Source organism: Pelophylax lessonae (assembly GCF_965119305.1).
Source record: "Pelophylax lessonae genome assembly, chromosome: 9".
Lineage (NCBI taxonomy): Eukaryota > Metazoa > Chordata > Amphibia > Anura > Ranidae > Pelophylax > Pelophylax lessonae.
The window spans coordinates 94,790,313-94,812,781 of NC_138776.1; the positions used below are offsets into that span (position 1 = coordinate 94,790,313).

General features: G+C 45.7%; 1 protein-coding gene across 1 annotated transcript in view; it reads left to right on the plus strand.

Moving 5' to 3' along the window:
* Positions 1-22,469, plus strand: part of CALHM2 (calcium homeostasis modulator family member 2) — a 66,509-nt gene that overhangs the window by 26,633 nt on the left and 17,407 nt on the right. The window contains exon 2 of the mRNA XM_082268404.1: positions 17,768-18,363. Within this exon, the coding sequence (XP_082124530.1) occupies positions 17,821-18,363 (543 nt within the window). The 5' untranslated portion in view covers positions 17,768-17,820. The remainder of the gene's footprint in view (positions 1-17,767; positions 18,364-22,469) is intronic.

A 22,469-nucleotide genomic window follows, 5' to 3' on the forward strand; every position in this document is an offset into this window, starting at 1 on the left:
AAAACCAGTCACTAGAAATGTATATCTAAAAATTTGGAAAAATTTTTGTACCTGGCGTAGGCAAAGGAACTTCGCCTCCACCTCTATTCCTATGATTTTGGAATCTCTACAAGATAGAGTAGATAAGGGTGTTAGTTGCCGCACCCTTAGGGTACAAATAGCGGCTCTTTTGGTATTTTTGGATACAAGTCTGGCAAAAGGGCCATTGGTCAAAAGATTTTTGTTGACTAGAAAAAGGGCTACCCCTATTGTTAGAAACAGGTACCCTCCTTGGGACCTGACGAGGGTTCTAGAGGCGTTATCTAGTAACCTGTTTGAACCTAAAAATTTAAGGGAAACCTCTTTTATATCACTTAATTTAGCTTTCTTGCTAGCCATCACGACAGCCAGAAGAGTAGGGGATCTACAAGGTCTTTCTATAAAAGAGCCTTTTTATGTTCATTTTTCCAGATAGGATTGTCCTTAAGCCAGATCCCTTGTATCTGCCCAAAGTAGCATCTTCATTTCACAGAGCACAGGAAATAAATCTACCATCCTTTTGTGATAATCCCAAAAATGAAAAGGAAAATAAATTTCACGGTCTTGATGTGAGAAGGTGTCTTATCACCTATTTAGAGAGGACCAAAGACTTTTGAAGGTCAAATCATCTTCTGGTCCTCTATTCTGGGCCCAGAAAGGGACTGCAGGCCTCAAAACCTTCAATTACCATGTCTTATGAGGTCTTAGGTGTTCCTGCCCCAGCAAAACTAAAAGCGTACTCAACAAAAGCCCTGGCTACATCCTGGGCCGAGAAGGCTGGAGCATCCTGGGAACAGATCTGTAGTGCAGCCACCTGGTCCAGTCACGAACCGTTCCTGAAACCTTACCATGTAGAAGTACTGTCTCAACAAGACCTAGCCTTTGACCGAAAGGTCTTACAGGCAGTGGTCCCACCCTAAGGTAGGCCTATGGGTAATCCATTATACTCTCATGCCTACTTCCCGCCCTGTTAAAAGGGTGTGGTAAGAATGTATAACATAGGTGGTAAGTACCTATAGAATTGTAAGAACACTTCCCTTGGAATTGGTTGTGGAAGATGCTCTTTTACAACTGAGGGACAAGGGGAAGGGTGGGGCCTTTTAACAAGTTGTAAATGGATTGTGTTTCCGGTAGGGAGGAGCCTATCATATCTCTAATGCGTTGGCCAACCTGGAAGGTTTGTAGAAACACCGTTACCGGTCTACTAACGGTAGGTTTTTGTTTTTTGGAATATTGCTCGGTTTTAATGTAATGGCTCAGCCTAAATCAGCCAGAACTGACAGCAGCCAGTAAATACATGTCAAATACATATAGGGTCCATTCACAAGTCTGTAAAATGGGTCTGCATCTGTTCCACAATTTAGCGGAACGTTTACAGACCCATTGATTTTTTTCAATTCCAGTCTGAAATGCAGTCACAGGACGAAGTGTCGGCCAGTACAGGCCCCAAAAATTAGCCCACAGAGTTCACCTGACAGCAAAGAACTTTGTATTCTGTGGATGGAGGTACATTAGGCATTCACAGGATACAGAAGTAAGTGTCTGCCTTTACAGGCCCCAAAAATTAGGCATTCAGCGGATATAAAAGGCCTTTTATGCCGCTGTATTTACCTAAGACGGGAACCATGAATTGTTATGGGTGGTGGCGGATATTTGTGGCCTGTCATGAGGAATTTAAATCAAACATGGTCTACTGGTCAAATGTGTTGCATTCCTCCGAGATCCATGCCTCATTTATTTTTATAAATGCAAGGTAGTCAACACTGTCGTGAGCTAGGCGAGTACGCTTATTGGTCATAACCCCCCCCCCCCCCTGCTGCGCTGAACATCCTTTCAGACAGGACACTGGACTAGGGGCAAGCCAACAGTTCCATTGCAAATTCTGCAAGCTCTGGCCAGAGGTCAAGCCTGCCCACCCATTAGTCCAGGGGTTCATCACTTCTCAGAGCATCCACATCGGCCGTTAACCCGATGTAGTCGGACACCTGTCGGTCTAGGCGTTCCTGATGCTGGATCCGGAGGACAGCTGTCGATGGGTCGGCTGAAAGAATGATCTCATATCTGAAGTGACCAACACATCTTCAAACTGCCCTCTTGCAGGTGCTGTTGGATTGGTACCCGCAACTGTTTCTCTGTGAGTGGAAATTCCTCTGCCAGCGCACGCAAAAGCAGAATGCAGCATTTCCCGAAGCAAGGCCTGGAAGTGCTGCATTCTGACAGCCCTCTGTGATGTTGGGAACATTTCCGCCATTTTTTGTTTGTACGGGGGGGTCCAAGTACGTTTGCCACCCAGTACTGGTCCTTGCCCTTTATGCTTTTTATACGGGGGTCCCTCTTAAAACACTGGAGCATGAAGGCCCCCCATTTGCACTAAACTGGAAGCGGTGTAGTGGCCTGGCTCCTGCTCATCATCCAGGATAATGTTGTCCTCGTTCTCCTCCTCCTTCCCCCCCCCCCCCAATCCACATACAACACCAGGGATCCCAGAAGGGTTTAAAGCATGCTCTTCTTGCTCCTCCTCATCCACACCGGCACCATCCTCCTCTGACTCCTCTTCAGACTCCTGTTGTTGACTTGTCTCAGACAGAGTAGCCCCCCCTGGGAATTCATCCAGCATTGAGACTTCCTCATCTTCCTGCTCCTGCTCCTCGCCGGCTTGATCAATGACACGAAGAAATGCACGCTCCAGAAAGAAGGCGTAAGGTACGATGTCACTGATGGCGCCCTTGCTGCGATTATCCAGTTTGGTGATCTCATCAAATGGGCGCAGAAGTCTGCATGCGTCGCGCATGAGCAGCCATTGGCGCGGTGAAAAAAAAACGAGCTCCCCAGAACCTGTCCTGCCGCAGAGTTCGTACAGGTAGTCATTAGGCTGCTCGAGCAGAAACGTGCACTTATCAAGCATATACAGCTGCAAGAAAAAGTATGTGAACCCTTTGGAATGATATGGATTTCTGCACAAATTGGTCGTAAAATGTGATCTGATCATCTTCTAAGTCACAACAATAGACAATCACAGCCTGCTTAAACTAATAACACACAAAGAATGAAATGTTGCCATGTTTTTATTGGAACACACCATGTAAACATTCACAGTGCACGTGGAAAAAGTATGTGAACCCCCTAGACTAATGACATCTCCAAGAGCTAATTGGAGTGAGATGTCAGCCAACTGGAGTCCAATCAATGAGATGAGATTGGAGGTGTTGGTTACAGCTGCCCTGCCCTATAAAAAACACACACCAGTTCTGGGTTTGCTTTTCACAAGAAGCATTGCCTGATGTGAATGATGCCTCGCACAAAAGAGCTCTCAGAAGACCTATGATTAAGAATTGTTGACTTGCATAAAGCTGGAAAGGGTTATAAAGTATCTCCAAAAGCCTTGCTGTTCATCAGTCCACAGTAAGACAAATTGTCTATAAATGGAGAAAGTTCAACACTGCTGCTACTCTCCCTAGGAGTGGCCGTCCTGTAAAGATGACTGCAAGAGCGCAGACTGCTCAATGAGGTGAAGAAGAATCCTAGAGTGTCAGCTAAAGACTTACAAAAGTCACTGGCAAATGCTAACAACCCTGTTAGCGAATCTACAATACGTAAAACACTAAACAAGAATGGATTTCATGGGAGGATACCACAGAGGAAGCCACTGCTGTCCAAACAAAACATTGCTGCACGTTTACAGTTTGCACAAGAGCACCTGGATGTTCCACAGCAGTACTGGCAAAATATTCTGTGGACAGATGAAACCAAAGTTGAGTTGTTTGGAAGAAACGCACAACACTATGTGTGGCGAAAAAGAGGCACAGCACACCAACCTCAAAACCTCATCCCAACTGTGAAGTACGGTGGTGGGGGCATCATGGTTTGGGGCTGCTTTGCTGTGTCAGGGCCTGGACAGATTGCTATCATCGAAGGAAAAATTAATTCCTAAGTTTACCAAGACATTTTGCAGGATAACTTAAGGCAATCTGTCTACCAGCTGAAGCTCAACAGAAGATGGGTGTTGCAAAAGGACAATGACCCAAAGCATAGAAGTAAATCAACAACAGAATGGCTTAAACAGAAGAAAATACACCTTCTGAAGTGGACCCGATTGAGATGCTGTGGCATGACCTCAAGAAAGCGATTCACACCAGACACCCCAAGAGTAATGCTGAACTGAAACAGTTCTGTAAAGAGGAATGGTCAAGAATTACTCTTGACCCTTGTGCACGTCTGATCTGCAACTACAGGAAACGTTTGGTTGAAGTTATTGCTGACAAAAGGAGGTTCAACCAGTTATGGGTTCACATACTTTTTCCACCTGCACTGTGAATGTTTACATGGTGTGTTTAATAAAAACATGGCAACATTTCATTCATTGTGTGTTATTAGTTTAAGCAAACTGTGATTGTCTATTGTGACTTAGATGATGATCAGATCACATTTTATGACCATTTGTGCAGAAATCCATATTATTCCAAAGGGTTCACATACTTTTTCTTGCAGCTGTACAAGGTTGAGTTCCATCGCGTCTAGGCTTGTGACGGTATCAGATTTTCATGCTGTGATTAAGGTTTTGCCACGGTATACGGTATTATCACGGTATTTAACTATTAAATTTAAATTATTAAATTTCTACCTCACTTGAATTTCATTGCTGAATTTAGGGGCTTTGGTTCACTTATGCACATTATGATATAGTCAGTCAGTACAGACTCTGAAGGCCTAAAAATGGGTCATCAAGCAGTGTCTGGCCTAACTGGTCCTGGCGCTCGGCTCCGATCCGATGGCCTGGTCATTAAGGGGGCAAATCCTTGTGGTCAAGAAATGGTTAAACCTGAAGGAGGTGTTGTTGTTTATAAATTGCTTTACTATTGCTTTAGGCCTGGTTCACATGTATGCAGGTTGGCAGCCCACATTTGCACAGGCATAGCAGACCATTGATTTGAACGGGCTGCTATGCCCTCATTTTCCACAGAAAGTTGCATGCAGCATTTTTTTTAAATTCAGTGGCCTTGAAATCCATCCTGCTTTTGCACCATGCGACTTACCTGCAGTTCCTGCTCTGGCAAGCTTTCTGCGTTTTTTTTTTTTTCATATAAGTGGGCACGGCATTTAAAAACAGTTTGCGTTTTGCAGCAACGGCAGGTAAGTTGCATGGTGCAAAAGAAGGATGGATTTCATGGCCACTGCATTTTTTTTTAAATTCTGCATGCACCTTTTTTCAGCCGAAAACGCAGGCATAGCAGCTCAAGCCCATTCAAATCAATGGGCTGCTATGCCTGTGCAAATGTGGGCCCCCAACCCGCATACATGTGAACCAGGCCTAAAGCAATAGTAAAGTCATTAATGGATAAAAAAAACTGGTCCTCCTGCAGGTTTAACCACTTCTGGACCGCAAGGATTTGCCCCCTTAATGACCAGGCCATCGGATCAGAGCGCCAGGACCAATCATCACCAGGTAGGCCAGACACTGCTTGATGGCTATATAATAATGTAATGTGGGCTGCTATATATACAGGGAGTGCAGAATTATTAGGCAAATGAGTATTTTTGAGGATTAATTTTATTATTGAACAACAACCATGTTCTCAATGAACCCATAAAAATCATTAATATCAAAGCTGACTATTTTTGGAAGTAGTTTTTAGTTTGTTTTTAGTTTTAGCTATTTTAGGGGGATATCTGTGTGTGCAGGTGACTATTACTGTGCATAATTAGGCAACTTAAAAAAAAATCAAATATACAGTATACCCATTTCAATTATTTTTTTTTTTTTTTTTACCAGTGAAACCAATATAACATCTCAACATTCACAAATTATACATTTCTGACATTCAAAAACAAAACAAAAACAAATCAGTGACCAATATAGCCACCTTTCTTTGCAAGGACACTCAAAAGCCTGCCATCCATGGATTCTGTCAGTGTTTTGATCTGTTCACCATCAACATTGCGTGCAGCAGCAACCACAGCCTCCCAGACACTGTTCAGAGAGGTGTACTGTTTTCCCTCCTTGTAAATCTCACATTTGATGATGGACCACAGGTTCTCAATGGGGTTCAGATCAGATGAACAAGGAGGCCATGTCATTAGCTTTTCTTCTTTTATACCCTTTCTTGCCAGCCACGCTGTGGAGTACTTGGACGCGTGTGATGGAGCATTGTCCTGCATGAAAATCATGTTTTTCTTGAAGGAACTCTACCTCCACCTTGCTGGCGTCTGAGTCGGACTGGAGCTCTCTGCCCTTTACCAATCCAGCCACGAGCCCATCCATCTGGCCCATCAAGACTCGCTCTCATTTCATCAGTCCATAAAACCTTTGAAAAATCAGTCTTGAGATATTTCTTGGCCCAGTCTTGACGTTTCAGCTTGTGTGTCTTGTTCAGTGGTGGTCGTCTTTCAGCCTTTCTTACCTTGTCCATGTCTCTGAGTATTGCACACCTTGTGCTTTTGGGCACTCCAGTGATGTTGCAGCTCTGAAATATGGCCAAACTGGTGGCAAGTGGCATCTTGGCAGCTGCATGCTTGACTTTTCTCAGTTCATGGGCTGTTATTTTGCGCCTTGGTTTTTCCACACGCTTCTTGCGACCCTGTTGACTATTTTGAATGAAATGCTTGATTGTTCAATGATCACGCTTCAGAAGCTTTGCAATTTTAAGAGTGCTGCATCCCTCTGCAAGATATCTCACTATTTTTTACTTTTCTGAGCCTGTCAAGTCCTTCTTTTGACCCATTTTGCCCAAGGAAAGGAAGTTGCCTAATAATTATGCACACCTGATATAGGGTGTTGCCATTAGACCACACCCCTTCTCATTACAGAGATGCACATCACCTAATATGCTTAATTGGTAATAGGCTTTCGAGCCTATACAGCTTGGAGTAAGACAACATGCATAAAGAGGATGGTGTGGTCAAAATACTCATTTGCCTAATAATTCTGCACTCCCTGTATGTGTGTATATATGTATGTATGTGTATGTATGTAATATATATATATATATATATATATATATATATAATGATATGCTGCTATGCCCATGTATGTATGTATGTATGTATATCTATCTATAAATGGATATATATATCTATCCAATTCTATCTGCAGAAACGTGCTTGTATTAAGCCCCGTACACACGTACCGAACGATTGGCCGTCTTTTGTCCGCCGACTGCAGAAGTGATGTCATGTGATGGTTAACTTTCCCTATGTTTTTTCTTTTCTGAGCATGCCCAGTCTTGCAAATCTGCTGTCTGTCGGCCGAATTCTGTACTGACTGGCGAACAATTCTGTACTGACTGGCCGTTCTGGTGTCGGCATACAAAAATTTTAATGCTTGCACGACCGATTCTGTTCGGCCGAAAGTGCGCTGTCGGCTGTCGGAAGCATCATACTAACAAGCCGAAAATCGGCTGATCGGTCGTCGGCCGAATCTTTTCGGCCGACAATCTGCATGTGTGTACGGGCCTTTAGCAGTGTTTCTGTGTCTGAGCCCTGGAAGAAGCATGTGGTGTGTGCTGAGTGGGAGCCATCTGATTGGTTACAGGGAGGAGCTAAGTCTCTAGGATCATATTACCAGAGCTGTTTCTATTGAGTGAGTAAACTGCTGAGTGAGTCAATGAGTCATTGGCACCTATTGTTAAACCACTTTACCAACTCTCAAATTGAGCGGTGTTAGCCACTGATCTGCCTGTGAACGCAAAGATGAAAGGAGTGCAGGACCAGTGTGGCTCTTGGCTTCCAGGCACAACAGACGCAGCACAGCATGGCAACATCTCACCTGGCTTGTGGAATAGGTTCTGGGGATCTTGGGCGACGCAGCGGAAGAGACGGTAGCAGCGGAAAAGGAGGAGTCAGCCGAGGAGGAGAGGAAGGATGGAGTAGGAGGAGAAGAGGCAGGCCTGCATGCAATACATGGCGGTAAAACCTAATCTACATGGGTGCCATGGGTTACATGCTTGACGGCCGTCAGAAGGTTCACCCAGTGGGCAGTAAAAGTTATATACCTTCACTGTCCGTGTTTGCTAGACCATGTGTCTGTGGTCAGATGTATCTTGGCACCGACACTGTGTGCCAGAGATACATTCACTTGCCGCTGAACATTGCCGTATAGCTCTGGGATGCCCTTCTGCGAGAAATATTTCATTCCTGGGACCTTCCATAGTGGTGTTCCAATGGCCACAAATTTTTGAAAGGCCTCCGAGTCCACCAGTTTATATGGCAGTAGTTGGCGGGGTATCAGTTCCGACAAGCCAGCGGTCAACCATTGGGCAAGAGGGTTATCCGGCGTGGTTTTTTTTTACGCTCGAACATTTGGGCCACGGAAGCCTGCCTTTTTCCAGAAAAACGTGAGGATGGCATGAAGGAAGGTGGAATGGAGGACAATTGTGAGGAGAGAGGCGAAGAGGCTGGACGGTGAGAGCCTGGAGCGTGGCTTTGTGGGTTCTGACGGCGTTGCTCCCACTGGGCTCGGTAATGGGAGTCCAGGTGCCTTAAGGCGGTTGTCCCTAGGTGAGTGTTGGGCTTACCGCGACTTATGCGTTGACTGCAAAGGCTGCAGATGGCAACACTATTGTCCGCAGTGTACATGTTGAAAAAAAAAAAGCCCACACTGCGGAGCCATGTGCCGGCGTCCTGGGAGCGCCAGATGTGACCGTACATGGTTGATGGCTCGCTCCTGATACATTAGCAGTCTGGTTTGTCCCTCCTGTGCAATGAAAGTTCGGCCTGCTTCTCCTGCCTATCTGCTGGTCCATCTCTACCTCTTGAACTCCCCTGCTCTTCCTCTCTTGTGGGCACCCATGTGACATCCATAGACACGTCCTCATCGATGTCGCCTTCCCCACCACTAACATTAGAGATCTGAGTAGGCAGCAACAGCGGGGACCAAGTTCCTTGGGCTGATCTGGGTACTGTTGTCAGACTGCTGATTGGTGGCTGTTGCTACCTCCTCTTCCTGATCCGATGCCAAGAACGGCTGCGCATTGGAAAATTCCTGTGACTCAAGCGGAGGGTATATGGTGGTGGTATCTTTGGTGGTGCACACAGCAGAGGGTGCAGATGGAGAGGATGAGGAGAGTGCAGAAGAGGAAGGCTGTGAGCCACTCAACCCAAGTCTGGTGTGTCCTTTGACGTAATCGAACGCACTTTCTGCAACTTCCCACTTTGGCTCCGGCCTGGTGCTCCTGCCCTACCCTTACCACCCCTGTGGAAGGGCCTGCCTCTTCCTTGCCTGTCATTTTTTTAAATGACCCTGTGACAAAAGTCTCTAGAGAAGCACAGTATATGTGGAAGAAGGTACATAACACCCTGCTTCAATCTGGCGTTTTGGGGGGCCACTGGTCTATCACACCAGTTATAATACTTTTTTTCAGTAACTTTTGTCACTGTGTGTAGCAGAGGGAACGCAGCACAACAGAAAAAAAAATTCTGCAGTACCCAAATACCCAAAATAGTATCGCTGCAGAACCGCTCACCAGTCCCAATGCTGCACAATAGAAATCCACTATAATATGCTTTCTATATTAGAAAGTATATTAGAAGTGCTTTACACCCCTATATACTGCACACCAAACATTAGTATACCTATACCAGTCCTTAAAAGGACTTTTGTGGACCTATTAGCTAGCGATTTGTCACTAACAGTCTGTCCCTGCTCCACACAGCAACCTCTCCCTACACTGACAAAAGACGGAATGTAAAATGACAGCCAGATCAGGTCTATTTTTAAGGTGGGGGTATGTCCATGTGCTGAAATGTCTCAATTGGCTGTCCTGTACCATCTGATGGATGGGTCATGGGTCAAAGTTCTTCACAATGTAAAAGAATATGGTGGTTGCGAACATCGCCATATGTTCGCATGTTCAACAAACCGAGCACTGGACGAACCGCAAGGCCATCTCTAACCCTCACATACCAGGAAATGCACTGCTACTTTTTACAAGACAAAAGGTACATTTTGTTCAGGGTATTGTTTAGGCATAATTTAACCACTTAAGCCCCGGAAGATTTTACCCCCTTCCTGACCAGGGGGTATTTTGCGATTCGGCACTGCGTGACTTTAACGGACAATTGCGCGGTCGTGCGACGCTGTATCTAAACGAATTTGGCGTCCTTTTTTTCCCACAAACAGAGCTTTCTTTTGGTGGTATTTGATAACCTGTGCGATGTTTTTGTTTTTTGTTTTTTTGTTTTTTTTTTTATCACGCACTATAAACAAAAAAAGCGTAAATTTTGCAAAAATATTGACATATTAACATTTTCGGCCAATTTGTTTTATGCTACCTATGTTTGGTAAAAAATCGCAAAAAGCGTATTTTGATTGGTTTGCGCAAAAGTTATCGCGTTTACTAACAAAGGGAAAGATTTTTGTCATTTTTGTTGTGTTTGTTTTTTTTTAACGCGTAATGGCGGTGATCTGCGATTTTTTTTTTTTTTTTTTTTTTTTTTTTTTTTTTTTTTTTGCGGTACTGCGACATTGCGGCGGACAGATCGGACCCTTGACTGACATTGTTGCCACTTTTGGGGTTACCAGTGACCTTTCTACAGTAATCAGTGCTATACTTATGCACTGTTACTGTAAAAATACACTGGCAGTGAAGGGGTTAACTTTTTTGAAAGGGAGGGGCTATGTGTGTCCCTAGGGGCGTGCTTTCTACTGTGATTGGCTGTGGCTTCAGATGTATGAAGAGTGATCAACGGTTCTACATAGAAGAACCGTATGATCATCCTTCATACACAGGGGAGAATGACAGGCAGCTTGTTTACACAAGCCGCCTGACTTTCTCCCTCTCCCCCGCCGATCGCAGAGTGACCGGCGGACATCGCCGGTCACGCGCGGGGAGGGGGGGGGGGGGTCCGTGACACGCAGGAGCGCGCCTCCGGCGCCACGCGCTCGCTCCCTAGGTCCTCACAAGCTAGTGACGTAGCGCTACATCACTTTGCCTGTAAGGGGCTGACCGCCGACGTAGATAGTCGTGCGGCGGTCGGCAAGTGGTTAACTTTTTTTTTTTTTTCCCTCCAATGCAGCAAATCTTATAGCGGAGTTCCACCCTATTTTTTCACTTTGCATATTTCAGCAGTGATCCCTATGCTAAGGATAAATTGGGCATTTTAAAATTTTTTGGGGGTTCACTTACCTTTTTTGTTTTGGGGCTTTGTTCAGTCCACTTCCTCCTTCCCCCCCCCCCCCCTGCGGCTGCCGACGTCACTTCCTGCTCTGCAATGCGTCCTGGGAGCTCTTTGTCATCCACTCCCAGAAGGCAATGGGCAGTGACATGGGCGGCCGGACGCTCCTCTCATCGCGTTATTTCCAAACTGGAAATGACGCGTACGCGCGATCTTTAAAAAGGGTATACAGGCTATTATTGCCAGTATACCCTTTTGACAGTGCGAGCGAAGGAGGCAGACTGATCGGTGGTTTAAAAACACCAGCTTGACTTTACTACAATTTTGGTATGTGTGATTGGGGTCAGCAGCGTTGGATGGCACTGTGATATTGGGGGCAGCAGCGATGGCACTGTGATATGGGGGGGGCAGGTGCGATGGATGGCACTGTGATATGGGGGGGGGCAGGTGCGATGGATGGCACTGTGATATTGGGGGCAGCAGCAGCGATGGATGGCACTGTGATATTGGGGGCAGCAGCACTGGGATTTGGGCAGCAGCGATGGCACTGATGGGGGACAGCAGCACTGTGATGGATGGATCTCACACGGTGATTGGGCTAGAACTGTGATGCCATCACAGTGCTGCCCCTCACAGTATGGCCTCCATCCATCACAGTGCCACTATCACAGTGCTGCTGCCCCCAATATCACAGTGCCATCTATCGCTGTTGCCCGCAATAAAAGTGCCCCATCAGCCATCATAGTTAGTGAGGTTGAAAAAAGACATCAGTCCATCCAGTTCAACCTATGATGTGTGTGTGTGTGTGTGTGTGTGTGTGTGTGTGTGTGTGTGTGTGTTTGCTTTTAACCGTACATTGTATACCCCTGTATGTTGTGGTCTTTAAGGTGTCCATCTAATAGTTTTTTGAAACTATCAATGCTCCCTGCTGATACGACTGCTTGTGGAAGAGAATTCCACATCCTTACCGCTCTTACAGTGAAGAACCCCTTACGCACTTTAAGGTTAAACCGCCTTTCCTCAAGTTTTAGTGAGTGGCCACGTGTCTTATTGTATCTCCTCTCTCTGAATAGTTTGTTCCTTATGCTAGGGTCGCCAGTACAGTATTTGTACATTGATATCATATCCCCCCTCAATCGTCTCTTCTCCAGAGAGAATAGGTTCAGTGCTTGTAGTCTTTCCTCATAGCTGATGTCCTCCATTCACCTAATTATTTTTGTTGCCCTTCTCTGGACTTTCTCCAGTTCCAGCACATCCTTCCTGAGGACCGGTGCCCAGAACTGGACAGCATACTCCAGATGTGGCCGGACCAGAGTCTTGTAGAGTGGAAGAATAATCTCTTTATTTCTGGAGTGAATCCCCTTTTTTATACAACCCAGTATTCTGTTGGCTTTGCTTGCGGCGGCTTGGCATTGCATGCCACTGCCAAGCCTGTTGTCTACCAGTACCCTCAGGTCCCTTTCCATCCTAGACTCACCCAGAGGTTCCCCCCCCTAGTGAGTAGCTTGCTTTCTGGTTTCTGGCCCCCAAGTGCATTACTTTACATTTTTCAACATTCAACCTCATCTGCCATGTAGTTGCCCACCCCGTTATTTTGTTCAGGTCCGCTTGCAAGGTTTCCACATCCTGCATAGAAGATATTGGCATGCCTAATTTAGTATCATCTGCAAATACTGAGATTGTACTAGATATCCCCTCCTCTAGATCATTTATGAATAAATTATAAACAGGATTGGTCCCAGGACAGAACCCTGGGGGACCCCACTTTCCACACCCGCCCAATCCGAGTACTCACCATTAATCACCACCCTCTGTACTCTCCCCTGGAGCCAGTTCTCTATCCAGGTACTCCCCTTATGGTCCATAACTACCTTCCTTAGTTTGTACAGTAAGCGTTTGTGGGGAACAGTGTCAAAGGCCTTTGCAAAGTCCAGATACACCACATCCACAGGCTTACCTTTATCTAGGTGGCAGCTCACTTCATCGTAGAAGGTTAATAGATTGGTTTGGCACGAACAATTTTTCATGAATCCATGCTGATTACTACTTATAATACCGTTTTCATTACTAAAGTCTTGTATGTGGTCCCTTCTCATCCCCTCCAAAATTTTGCAGACTACTGATGTTAGGCTGACCGGCCTATAGTTACCCGGGATATATCTCGGCCCCTTTTTTTAAATATTGGTACCACGTTGGCTTTTTTCCAGTCAACTGGCACCATCCCCGTCTGTAAACTATCCTTAAAGATCAAGAATAATGGTCTGACTATCACCTGGCTGAGCTCATTAAGAACCCTCGGGTGCAAGCCATCCGGTCCCGGGGATTTATTTATGTTAAGTTTCTCTAGTTTAGCTCTAAGTCTATCCTCTGTTAGCCATGGCGGCACTTCCTGAGGTGTATTATTTAGTTCGGCCTTACAAGCAAGGTTCGTGTAGCCCCCCGATTCCTTTGTGAAGACTGAAGAAAAGAAATTATTTAACACTTCCGCCTTTTCTCTGTCCTCTGTGGCCATTTTTCCTTTATCATCTTTTATGGGGCCAATGTGCTCTGGCCTCGCTTTCCTACTGTTTATATACTTAAAGAACTTCTTGGGGTTCTTTTTACTCTCCTCCGCTATATGTCTCTCGTGTTCTATTTTAGCCGCCCCGATTTCGTCTTTACATTTCTTATTACACTCTTTGTAGTGCTTGAATGCTGCCAATGACCCCTCAGTCTTGTATTTTTTGAAGGCCTTTTCTTTAGCTCTAATTTACATTTTTATGTTGGAGTTTAGCCACCCAGGGTTTAGTTTTGCTCTTTTAAATTTATTTCCCTGTGGAATGCACTGGCCCACCCCCTTGTTAAGTATGCTCTTGAAGCACTCCCATTTTTCCTCCATGTTCTTTGTTCCCAGGGTTCTATCCCATTTGATATTTTCTAGCAGCGAGCGCAGTTTAGGGAAATTGGCTCTTTTGAAATTCAGTGTCCTTATATTACCCTTGTGTTTCCTATTACTGTAATTAATACTGAAACCAATTGACCTATGGTCACTGTTCCCTAAGTTGTCCTGTATTTCTATATCCGTGAGCAGGTCTGTATTGTTGGTAATCAGTAGGTCAAGTACCGCATTGTTTCTTGTCGGTGCATTCACCATCTGACCCATGAAATTGTCCTGCAAAACATTTAGGAACTGCCTAGCCTTGGCTGAATGCGCGGTTCCTTCTGCCCAGTCTATATCTGGATAATTAAAGTCCCCCATTATAATGAAATTTCCCATCCTTGCTGCCTATCCTATCTGTAACATGAGGTCCGCCTCACCCTCCTCCCTCTGGTTGGGGGGCCTATAGCATACGCCCAATATTACCTTCCCCACCGTGCCTTTCCTTTGAAGCTCTACCCATAGGGATTCTGCCTCGTCCATAGCTCCATTATTAATATCATCCCTCATATTTACCTGTATACTGTTCTTAATATACAAACATACCCCTCCCCCTTTTTTACCTTCTCTATCTCTGCGATAAAGGGAATACCCCTGAATGGTCGCCATCCAGTCATGAGAGCTGTCAAACCAAGTCTCAGTTATCCCCACAAAATCTAAGTCCTCCTCATCAAACATCAGCAGCTCCAGCTCTCCCATCTTGTTGGCCAGGCTTCTGGCATTGGTATACAAGCCTCGTAATTTTGATCGGTTACATTTATCCTCATTTGATGTTTTTAGGCTGCTCTCTTGATTTTTTTTTTCCCCGTACCCACCCTGGGTTTAGGAGCTCCGAACACCCTACCGCTAATGCCCCCATTTCTGCCCTCTGAAACTTGCTTTCCACTGGCTAATTCTACATCTGTACCCTCCCCCCCTTCCCTAGTTTAAAAGCCCCTCTAACTTTTTGGCCATCCTCTCACCCAGTACGGCTGCACCCACCCCATTTAGGTGCAATCCGTCCCTACCAAAGAGCCGGTGACCGACTGAGAAGTCGGCCCAGTTCTCCAGGAACCCGAAACCCTCCTTACTACACCAGCTCCTCAGCCACTCGTTAACTTCCCTAATCTCCCGCTGCCTCTCTGGTGTGGCTCGAGGTACAGGTAATATTTCGGAAAATACTACCTTGGAGGTCCTAGTCCTCAACTTAGCGCCTAAGTCCCTGAAATAGTTTAGGACTCTCCATCTTCCTCTGCCTATGTCATTGGTACCCACGTGTACCATGACAGCTGGGTCTTCCCCAGCCCCACCCAATAATCTGTTCACCCGATCCGCGATGTGCCGAACCCGAGCGCCCGGCAAACAGACTGTTCGGCGCACACGGTCTTTGTCACGGATTACACTATCTGTCCTTCTAATAAATGAGTTCCCTACCACCAGCACCTGTCTTTCCTTTCCCTTTCTCCCGGCCTCACTGGAGGAGTTCTTCCCCTGGCAGCTAGGGGCGTCACTCTGCTCCAGCAATGCTGGTCCCTGACTGGTTTCCCCAACATCACACAACGAGGCGTATCTATTGGGGTGCTCCAGCCCAGGATCAGCCTCCTTGCCTTGTCCCCTTCTACCCCTCCTAACTGTAACCCCTCTACTCTGCTCTGATGCCTGCACCTCCAATACTCCGCCCACCTCTGTGCAGACCCCTGTCTGCACCTGACTGGTACGATCCTGGCTCTCCTCCGGTATGGACATTCGTCTCAGTGTTGCCAGCTGCTTCCCTAGATTCAGGACCTGAGCTTCCAGGGAAGCAACGTGCTTACATTTTGCGCATTTGTATTCGCACTCGATCGCATGTCTGAGGAACGCATACATATCACAAGATGTACACCGAGTCGCATCTCCATACCCGCCGGGCATTGTACCTACTAATCTAGTCTAATGGGGATTCAGCGATTTTAGTCTATCCTATGTGGCTACTTCCTAGCTTCCTAACTCTACCTTCTCACCCTCTGGTATTCCGCTCCACTCAGTTGCACAACACTCACAATCTCACAGCCCGGTCAGACGCACAACACTGAGTTGCACAGCCCGGTCAGACGCACAACACTGAGTTGCACAGCCCGGTCAGACGCACAACACTGAGTTGCACAGCCCGGTCAGACGCACAACACTGAGTTGCACAGCCCGGTCAGACGCACAACACTGAGTTGCACAGCCCGGTCAGACGCACAACACTGAGTTGCACAGCCCGGTCAGACGCACAACACTGAGTTGCACAGCCCGGTCAGACGCACAACACTGAGTTGCACAGCCCGGTCAGACGCACAACACTGAGTCGCACAGCCCGGTCAGACGCACAACACTCACAGTACACTCAGGTAGCACTAGGTACTCACAGATGCTCAGGTACTACACTACCCCCTCAGTCACTGTTCAATCTAAGTCACCAGTCTTACTTACCTAGTGTGTGTCCCTTTAAGCCTGTCACTAGCAGTTCCTGACTGTGAGTCAGTCAGTCTCCTCACAGCACCCCGCCTCCCTCGGTCAATCCCTGTCAGCTAGTCTCCTCTCTGTGGGGAGGGGGGGTTCCCGCACGCCGCCCGCAACAAGAGGGGGGGGGTCTTGGCACCGGACGCCGCCGCACAAGGGAGGGGGGGGGTTTATCGGTCCGCTCGCCGCCCGCTTCCCTACAGGGGGGGGGGTTCTAGCCCGGCCGCCGCTCTTCTGAGGGGTGGGGGGGGGGGTACTCAGTCCTTGAGTCCTCCTCTGCCGCCGCTCAGATGATCCTCCCCTTTAGTTACCGGACCCCTCGGTTCCCGGAGATCTCCCGCACCGGCTCCCCCGCAGCACCTTCTCCTCCTCTCTGCACACACACACGCACACACACAGTCCTGCTTCCGGTTTCAGCAATCTCCTTCCTACTGGCGCATTGCCTGGTCTTTCCTACCTGATAGGTTAGGTGGCGTTCTGTGTCTGTGTCTTTCTGCTCCACATGCATTGTCTTTCGGGAGGCGGGGAAGGGCTTTATAGGGGCGGCAACTTCCTCCGACGCTGCCGTCCCTATGGAAACCCATACTATGCCGATTGCATAGTACTGCGCATGCGCAAGATTTTGCGGTGTATTCTGGGTAGCCAGAATGAACTATAATCAGGAAGAAGGAAATAAAGGATTACACTGCGGCTTCAGATGCCCACAGCCAAGATGGCCGCACTCAGACACCGTTTTTAAAAGTTTTTTTAAGATTTTCACACAAATCGTACACTGTACAACTGATAAATATGGGAATAGCGGATATGTAAAGGGCGATGGGATTACTATTGATGGAGTATTTTTTGCTAAAAAATGTATCTGAGGCCGGAACTCCGCTTTAACTTTTTTAATTTTAACTTTGAATTTTAAAAAGGTTACTATATGTATACTGTAATAAACTGCATATACAGTATACAACTGTATAATGAACTGCTAAACATCAAAACTTTTTTTTTTTTTTTCTTGGTTACAGATTACCTTTTAACGTTATATGTTAAAGAAACTCATATAACGTCTTAAGCTAACACTGGCTTGGATAATTACAGATAATGTTTTTTGATAGTAAGAAACAGAATTCAGACAAACTGCAATAGGAAGTTGGGGAGGGCATCAAAATCCTATATATAAACTGAAATGAGAGGAAATGAGCATTTAAAAAAAAATAAAAAATACGTGTGATGGTTTTGCTTGCTAACTTTATTATGTTGTTGTTTTTACAGAATAAAGCTCTTCTGCATTTAAGAAAACAAAGCTTGAACCACAAGGAGACATCATGGCTGCTTTTATAACTGAAAACTTTAAATTTTTAGCTCTGTTCTTCAAGAGCAAAGATGTGATGATATTCAATGGGCTTGTTGCCCTTGGGACTGTGGGGAGCCAGGAATTATTTTCTGTGGTGGCATTTCACTGCCCCTGTGCTCCAGAGAGGAATTATATGTATGGACTGGCTGCCATTGGAGTACCTGCTTTGGTTTTGTTCCTCATTGGGATAATGTTGAACGGCCACACGTGGAATATGGTGGCAGAATGTCGAAAAAGAGCCATGAAAAACTGTTCTACCCCGGCCACTTTCCTTTTATTTGGGTCCATCGTAGGGAGGGCTGCTGTGGCACCAGTGACCTGGTCTGTGATTTCATTACTGCGTGGAGAGGCTTATGTATGTGCCCGTAGTGAATTTATAAACCCGAACACGTTGATGGGATTGGTCAGTGCCATTGGACCAGAAACCATGGCCAGAATCCCTTGTAAAGACACACCGAGCAGTATTTTGGCATATAAAGACGAAGTGATCAGGAGGCTACAATATGAATCACAGGTAATAGTCTGAACTTGTGCTGCATGGGGTAATGGAGGTGGCTTCTTTGTAGGCCAATCCAATATTCAGCAACACATATCTGTACTAGAGAGTAACAGAAATAATTAAAGTGAATCTCTACAATAAAAGGTAGGCTTTTCAAGCATGTCCATTTAAGCAAAATAAAACGTTATGTGGAGGGACCACATCAGGGTGGCCTTTGTGGGACATTCACAGTGATGTCGAGAGGAGATGGGGTCCATAGGCTGGCACCTGTCGTAGCTTTGACCAATGAGAGCAATGGGGTGTGTGCGTATAAAAATATATAATGTGCTCCATCGAAAATCTGTCCATATGATATTGCTTTGGGTCCACTATTACTATCCTTTTCAATGGTCACATGGCTTGAATCTCCATTGCTCAAGCAAGCCCAGCAGTGTTCTAGTTTTGCCCTTGCCATTGTTACTTTTACTGGCTTATACAGTATGATAGACCTATGGAATAAAAGAAAAATAAATCCTAGTGCCAACTGTTTAACGTTAAAAATCTCATATTTCACAATAGATGTCTTTTTAAAATATACTGGTCTTATTGTTAGCTAAATAACATTGATGGCAATTATTGTCTTTTCCTCATGGTGGGGATGGTGAGAAAAAAAAATACTATATTGCCAATGCACATGTGGCCCATGGATCCCTCTGATGTGGGTTGCTGACCAGCCATCGCAGAGCATTCGTGTTGTAAATGAAGCCGGTGGTAAAGGAAGCAAGCGGCTGCGGAGCAGAGCCACATAAAACCAATGCTTCCTGTATAGGGCTAGTTCCTGATGGAGATCTATCCCCTTCAATCTGGGCGAATATGATCAAAGTAGAGAGGACTGTGTCCGTGTCTGCATATGCAGAGTGGACACTGACCTGTCATCCTCCTGCTCTACTCATTGTGGCGTGTGACCGGTTACCAAGTCACTAAAGTTGCCCACGCTCTTCAAAAGGTTGGGCACCTCCTAGCCTAAGCTATTCCTAGACAATAGTTGAAAATGTAAAAATGTAATGGCTACAGCAAAATCTAATTTCATATTCATATACCTAAAAAATAAATTGACAAAACTGCTTCTAAGAGCCCATTCGCACAACTTTTTCAATGCAGCCTCAACATAGATCAAACAAATTTTCGAATTGTCCATTATAGCCCTACCTCTAGCATATACCCTTATCTATATGAATCACTAAGACCTAATCAAAGTTGGGGCTCCATTTTAACAGTTCCTAATCTAGCTGAAGAGAACAAGGGTGACTGCAATCATTACTGCGTTGGTATTTTTATGAGTACCAGCGCTGTCTAACCATGAAGTGCTTAATATATATTTCTATTCATTATTTGTGCAGAAACTTAATATTTAAATCCCACATGCACATTAATTTTTTTTTTTTTTAAAGTAATAAGTGCAAAAAAATGTGCATGAACAATAAGTACTTTAAAGCGCTGGTTATCTTATTCTTCCAGTACCAGTATGTTCCAACAAGTGCTTTTGTGCTCCCCTCCTTAGGCCCCTTTCACACAGGCGGACCGTTCAGATCCGCCTGTCCGTTTTTTTTTTTGTTTTTTTTTGGCGGATCTGAATGGTCCCCCCCATGCATCCCTATGGGGCATCAGATGTCAGCGGAGACATGTCCACTGACATCCGATCCGTCAAATTTGGACGGATGGAAACCCTATCTTCCATCCGTCCAGCGGATCGGATGAGAACGGACCGACGGTCCGTTCCCATCCAATTCCCCGATAGAGATGTATGGGGAACTGACAGCTGTGTCTCCGCACACAGTGCAGAGAACAGCTGTCATCCTCCTGCTCAGCGGGGGATCGGCGGAGTCCGTCCGACGGACGGGCTGTGTGAAAGATTCCTTATGTGCCCTTATTCACCGACTAGTGATGGGTTAAACGTCTGGGTTTAACAATATTAATCCTCCCATTCGCAAAAAAAATATTTTTTCTTTCTTTAGTGACAGCGTCGGGTAGGTCAAAGAACCTCATATGACTGTAGGGAGATAGAATCAGGAGAATCCATAATATAATTCCATTTATTTGTTAAACATATAAAAGCCAATTGCGCACTTTTACAAAACTCTCCTCTTGCATGTGAGCATGTAATGACGCCGTTCTCGAATTCAAAAGTCACAGTTTGCATTTCAAAGAGCAGAGGTATCCACCTGCTTAATGCATTTCGCTCCACCCAGGAAGCGTCTTTTGAAAAAACACGGAGGTCTAGAGATTGGAAAGCTTGCTCTTCTCTCCCTTTCCTCTACATGGCTTCCAGGATGGATCAGAGCAATGCTCAGTGCCAGAGCTCTTCTCTGTCCTAGAAGCCCTGCAGAAAGAAGGAGAGAAGCAAGGATTTAGGCCAGGTTCACATACATGAGGCCACGGGTTCGTGCCTGGGTTCAAGTGCGTCCCTGTTCACGGGTTCAGGTGCGTTTCGGGCCTGAATTTGCACCTGAATTAGACCCAAAGATGTACATGACCCTTTTTGAATGCCACCCTGGACCTGTGTGAACTGGCTCCATTGCGAGCCTGTCACACTCGCCTGTCATGCCAATTGGATGCGGGGAATCCTGCAGCCAATTCGCCTGTGTGAAACCCTGCAGGTAAGTCACCCATAGAGGTAGGTACTTTTCTTTAGCTTTCTACAATTGCCCAAACCTGCTAGACCTTCATTGTCTACCTGCTCTTAGGACCCATCTTATACAGTGACCAGTCTTGACTTGAAAACATCTTTGCCTTTTTTGCTAGGCAATAACTTAAAGTATAACTAAAGGCAAACATTTTTTTTTTTTTTTTTTTGCATACAGTGGAGAGGGATTAGAACACCTGACCGTGCTTATTGCTGTCTGTGCCCAATTAGGGAGATTCATCCTCTATCTGTCCTGTTTCCTATATTAACATTTAAAGTAAAAGAAAATCCCAAATTTTGGGTTGTCCCCAGAAAAAGAATAGCGGGGAAATCTTCTGATGGGGGCACTAGTTCTGGCGACCTGGGCGTCCCCAAGGAATTCCCTTCATTTGCAGGGATTTCCTTTTCCTTTTTTTCCTGTGTGGCTTTGGTACCTCCCTTGTTCTTTTCAAAATGGGTAAAAAAAGTTTTATTATTATTATTATTATTATTATTATTATTATTATTATTATTATAGAATTTTTGTAAGAACTTACCGTAAATTATTTTCTCTGAGTCTTCTTACAGACGCAGCTCTGGAAGTTTCTTCACTAATGGGTTATGTGCGCCCTCTTCAGGAGTAGCTAGGCAGTGAAAGATTCACTAGGCATGCCTTTAGGGGCCGTCCTATCCACATGACCCCAGACACGCCTGCCCGTAGAATCAGTTTTGTAGCAAAGCAGTGAAGGAGAGCACAACCAACCCCAACATAGTGTCTGTCAGAGGACTCGGAGAAAAGAATTTTACGGTAAGTTCTTACAAAAAATTCAATTTTCTCTTACGTCCTCTGACAGACGCAGCTCTGGAAGTTTCTTCACTAATGGGATGTCCCATAGCAGTGTAGGCATTAGGGGTGGGAAGAACGCAACCAACAACTATTAACGCTTCAACAAGGCTGAGCAACGTAGCCAACAGGGCCACCGAAGCTTAACCAACAGGGGCTTACCCCAAAAAATAAAAATCACCCCTGAAAGAACAGTCTCTTCAGCAAACAGCAGCCTGCAAAAAACATGCAGCCAAAGGAAGCATCCGAGGATGCCAGCAAATGAATCTTGTACAATTTTGTAAAAGTGTTAACAGATGACCAGGTACACACCTGAGCCACAGAGGCCTGATGGCGAAAAGCCCAAGTGGCACTCAGCGCTCCTAGAAGAATGCACCCTCACAGGGAAAGGAGGAACCTGACCCTTTAGTGAATAGGCCTGAACCATAGGCTGTCCGATCCATTTGGATATGGTTGCAGCAGACGCCGCTGAACCTTTTACGAGCTCCTTCTGGAAGGACAAACAGAGAATCAGACTTGCGAAAAGATTCCACGGCCGACAGGTAAACCCTGATCGCCCGAACCACATCCAGCGAATGCAAGGCATTTTCTTTGGGATGCTTGGGCTTCGCGCATAGCAAAGGCAACATATGATAT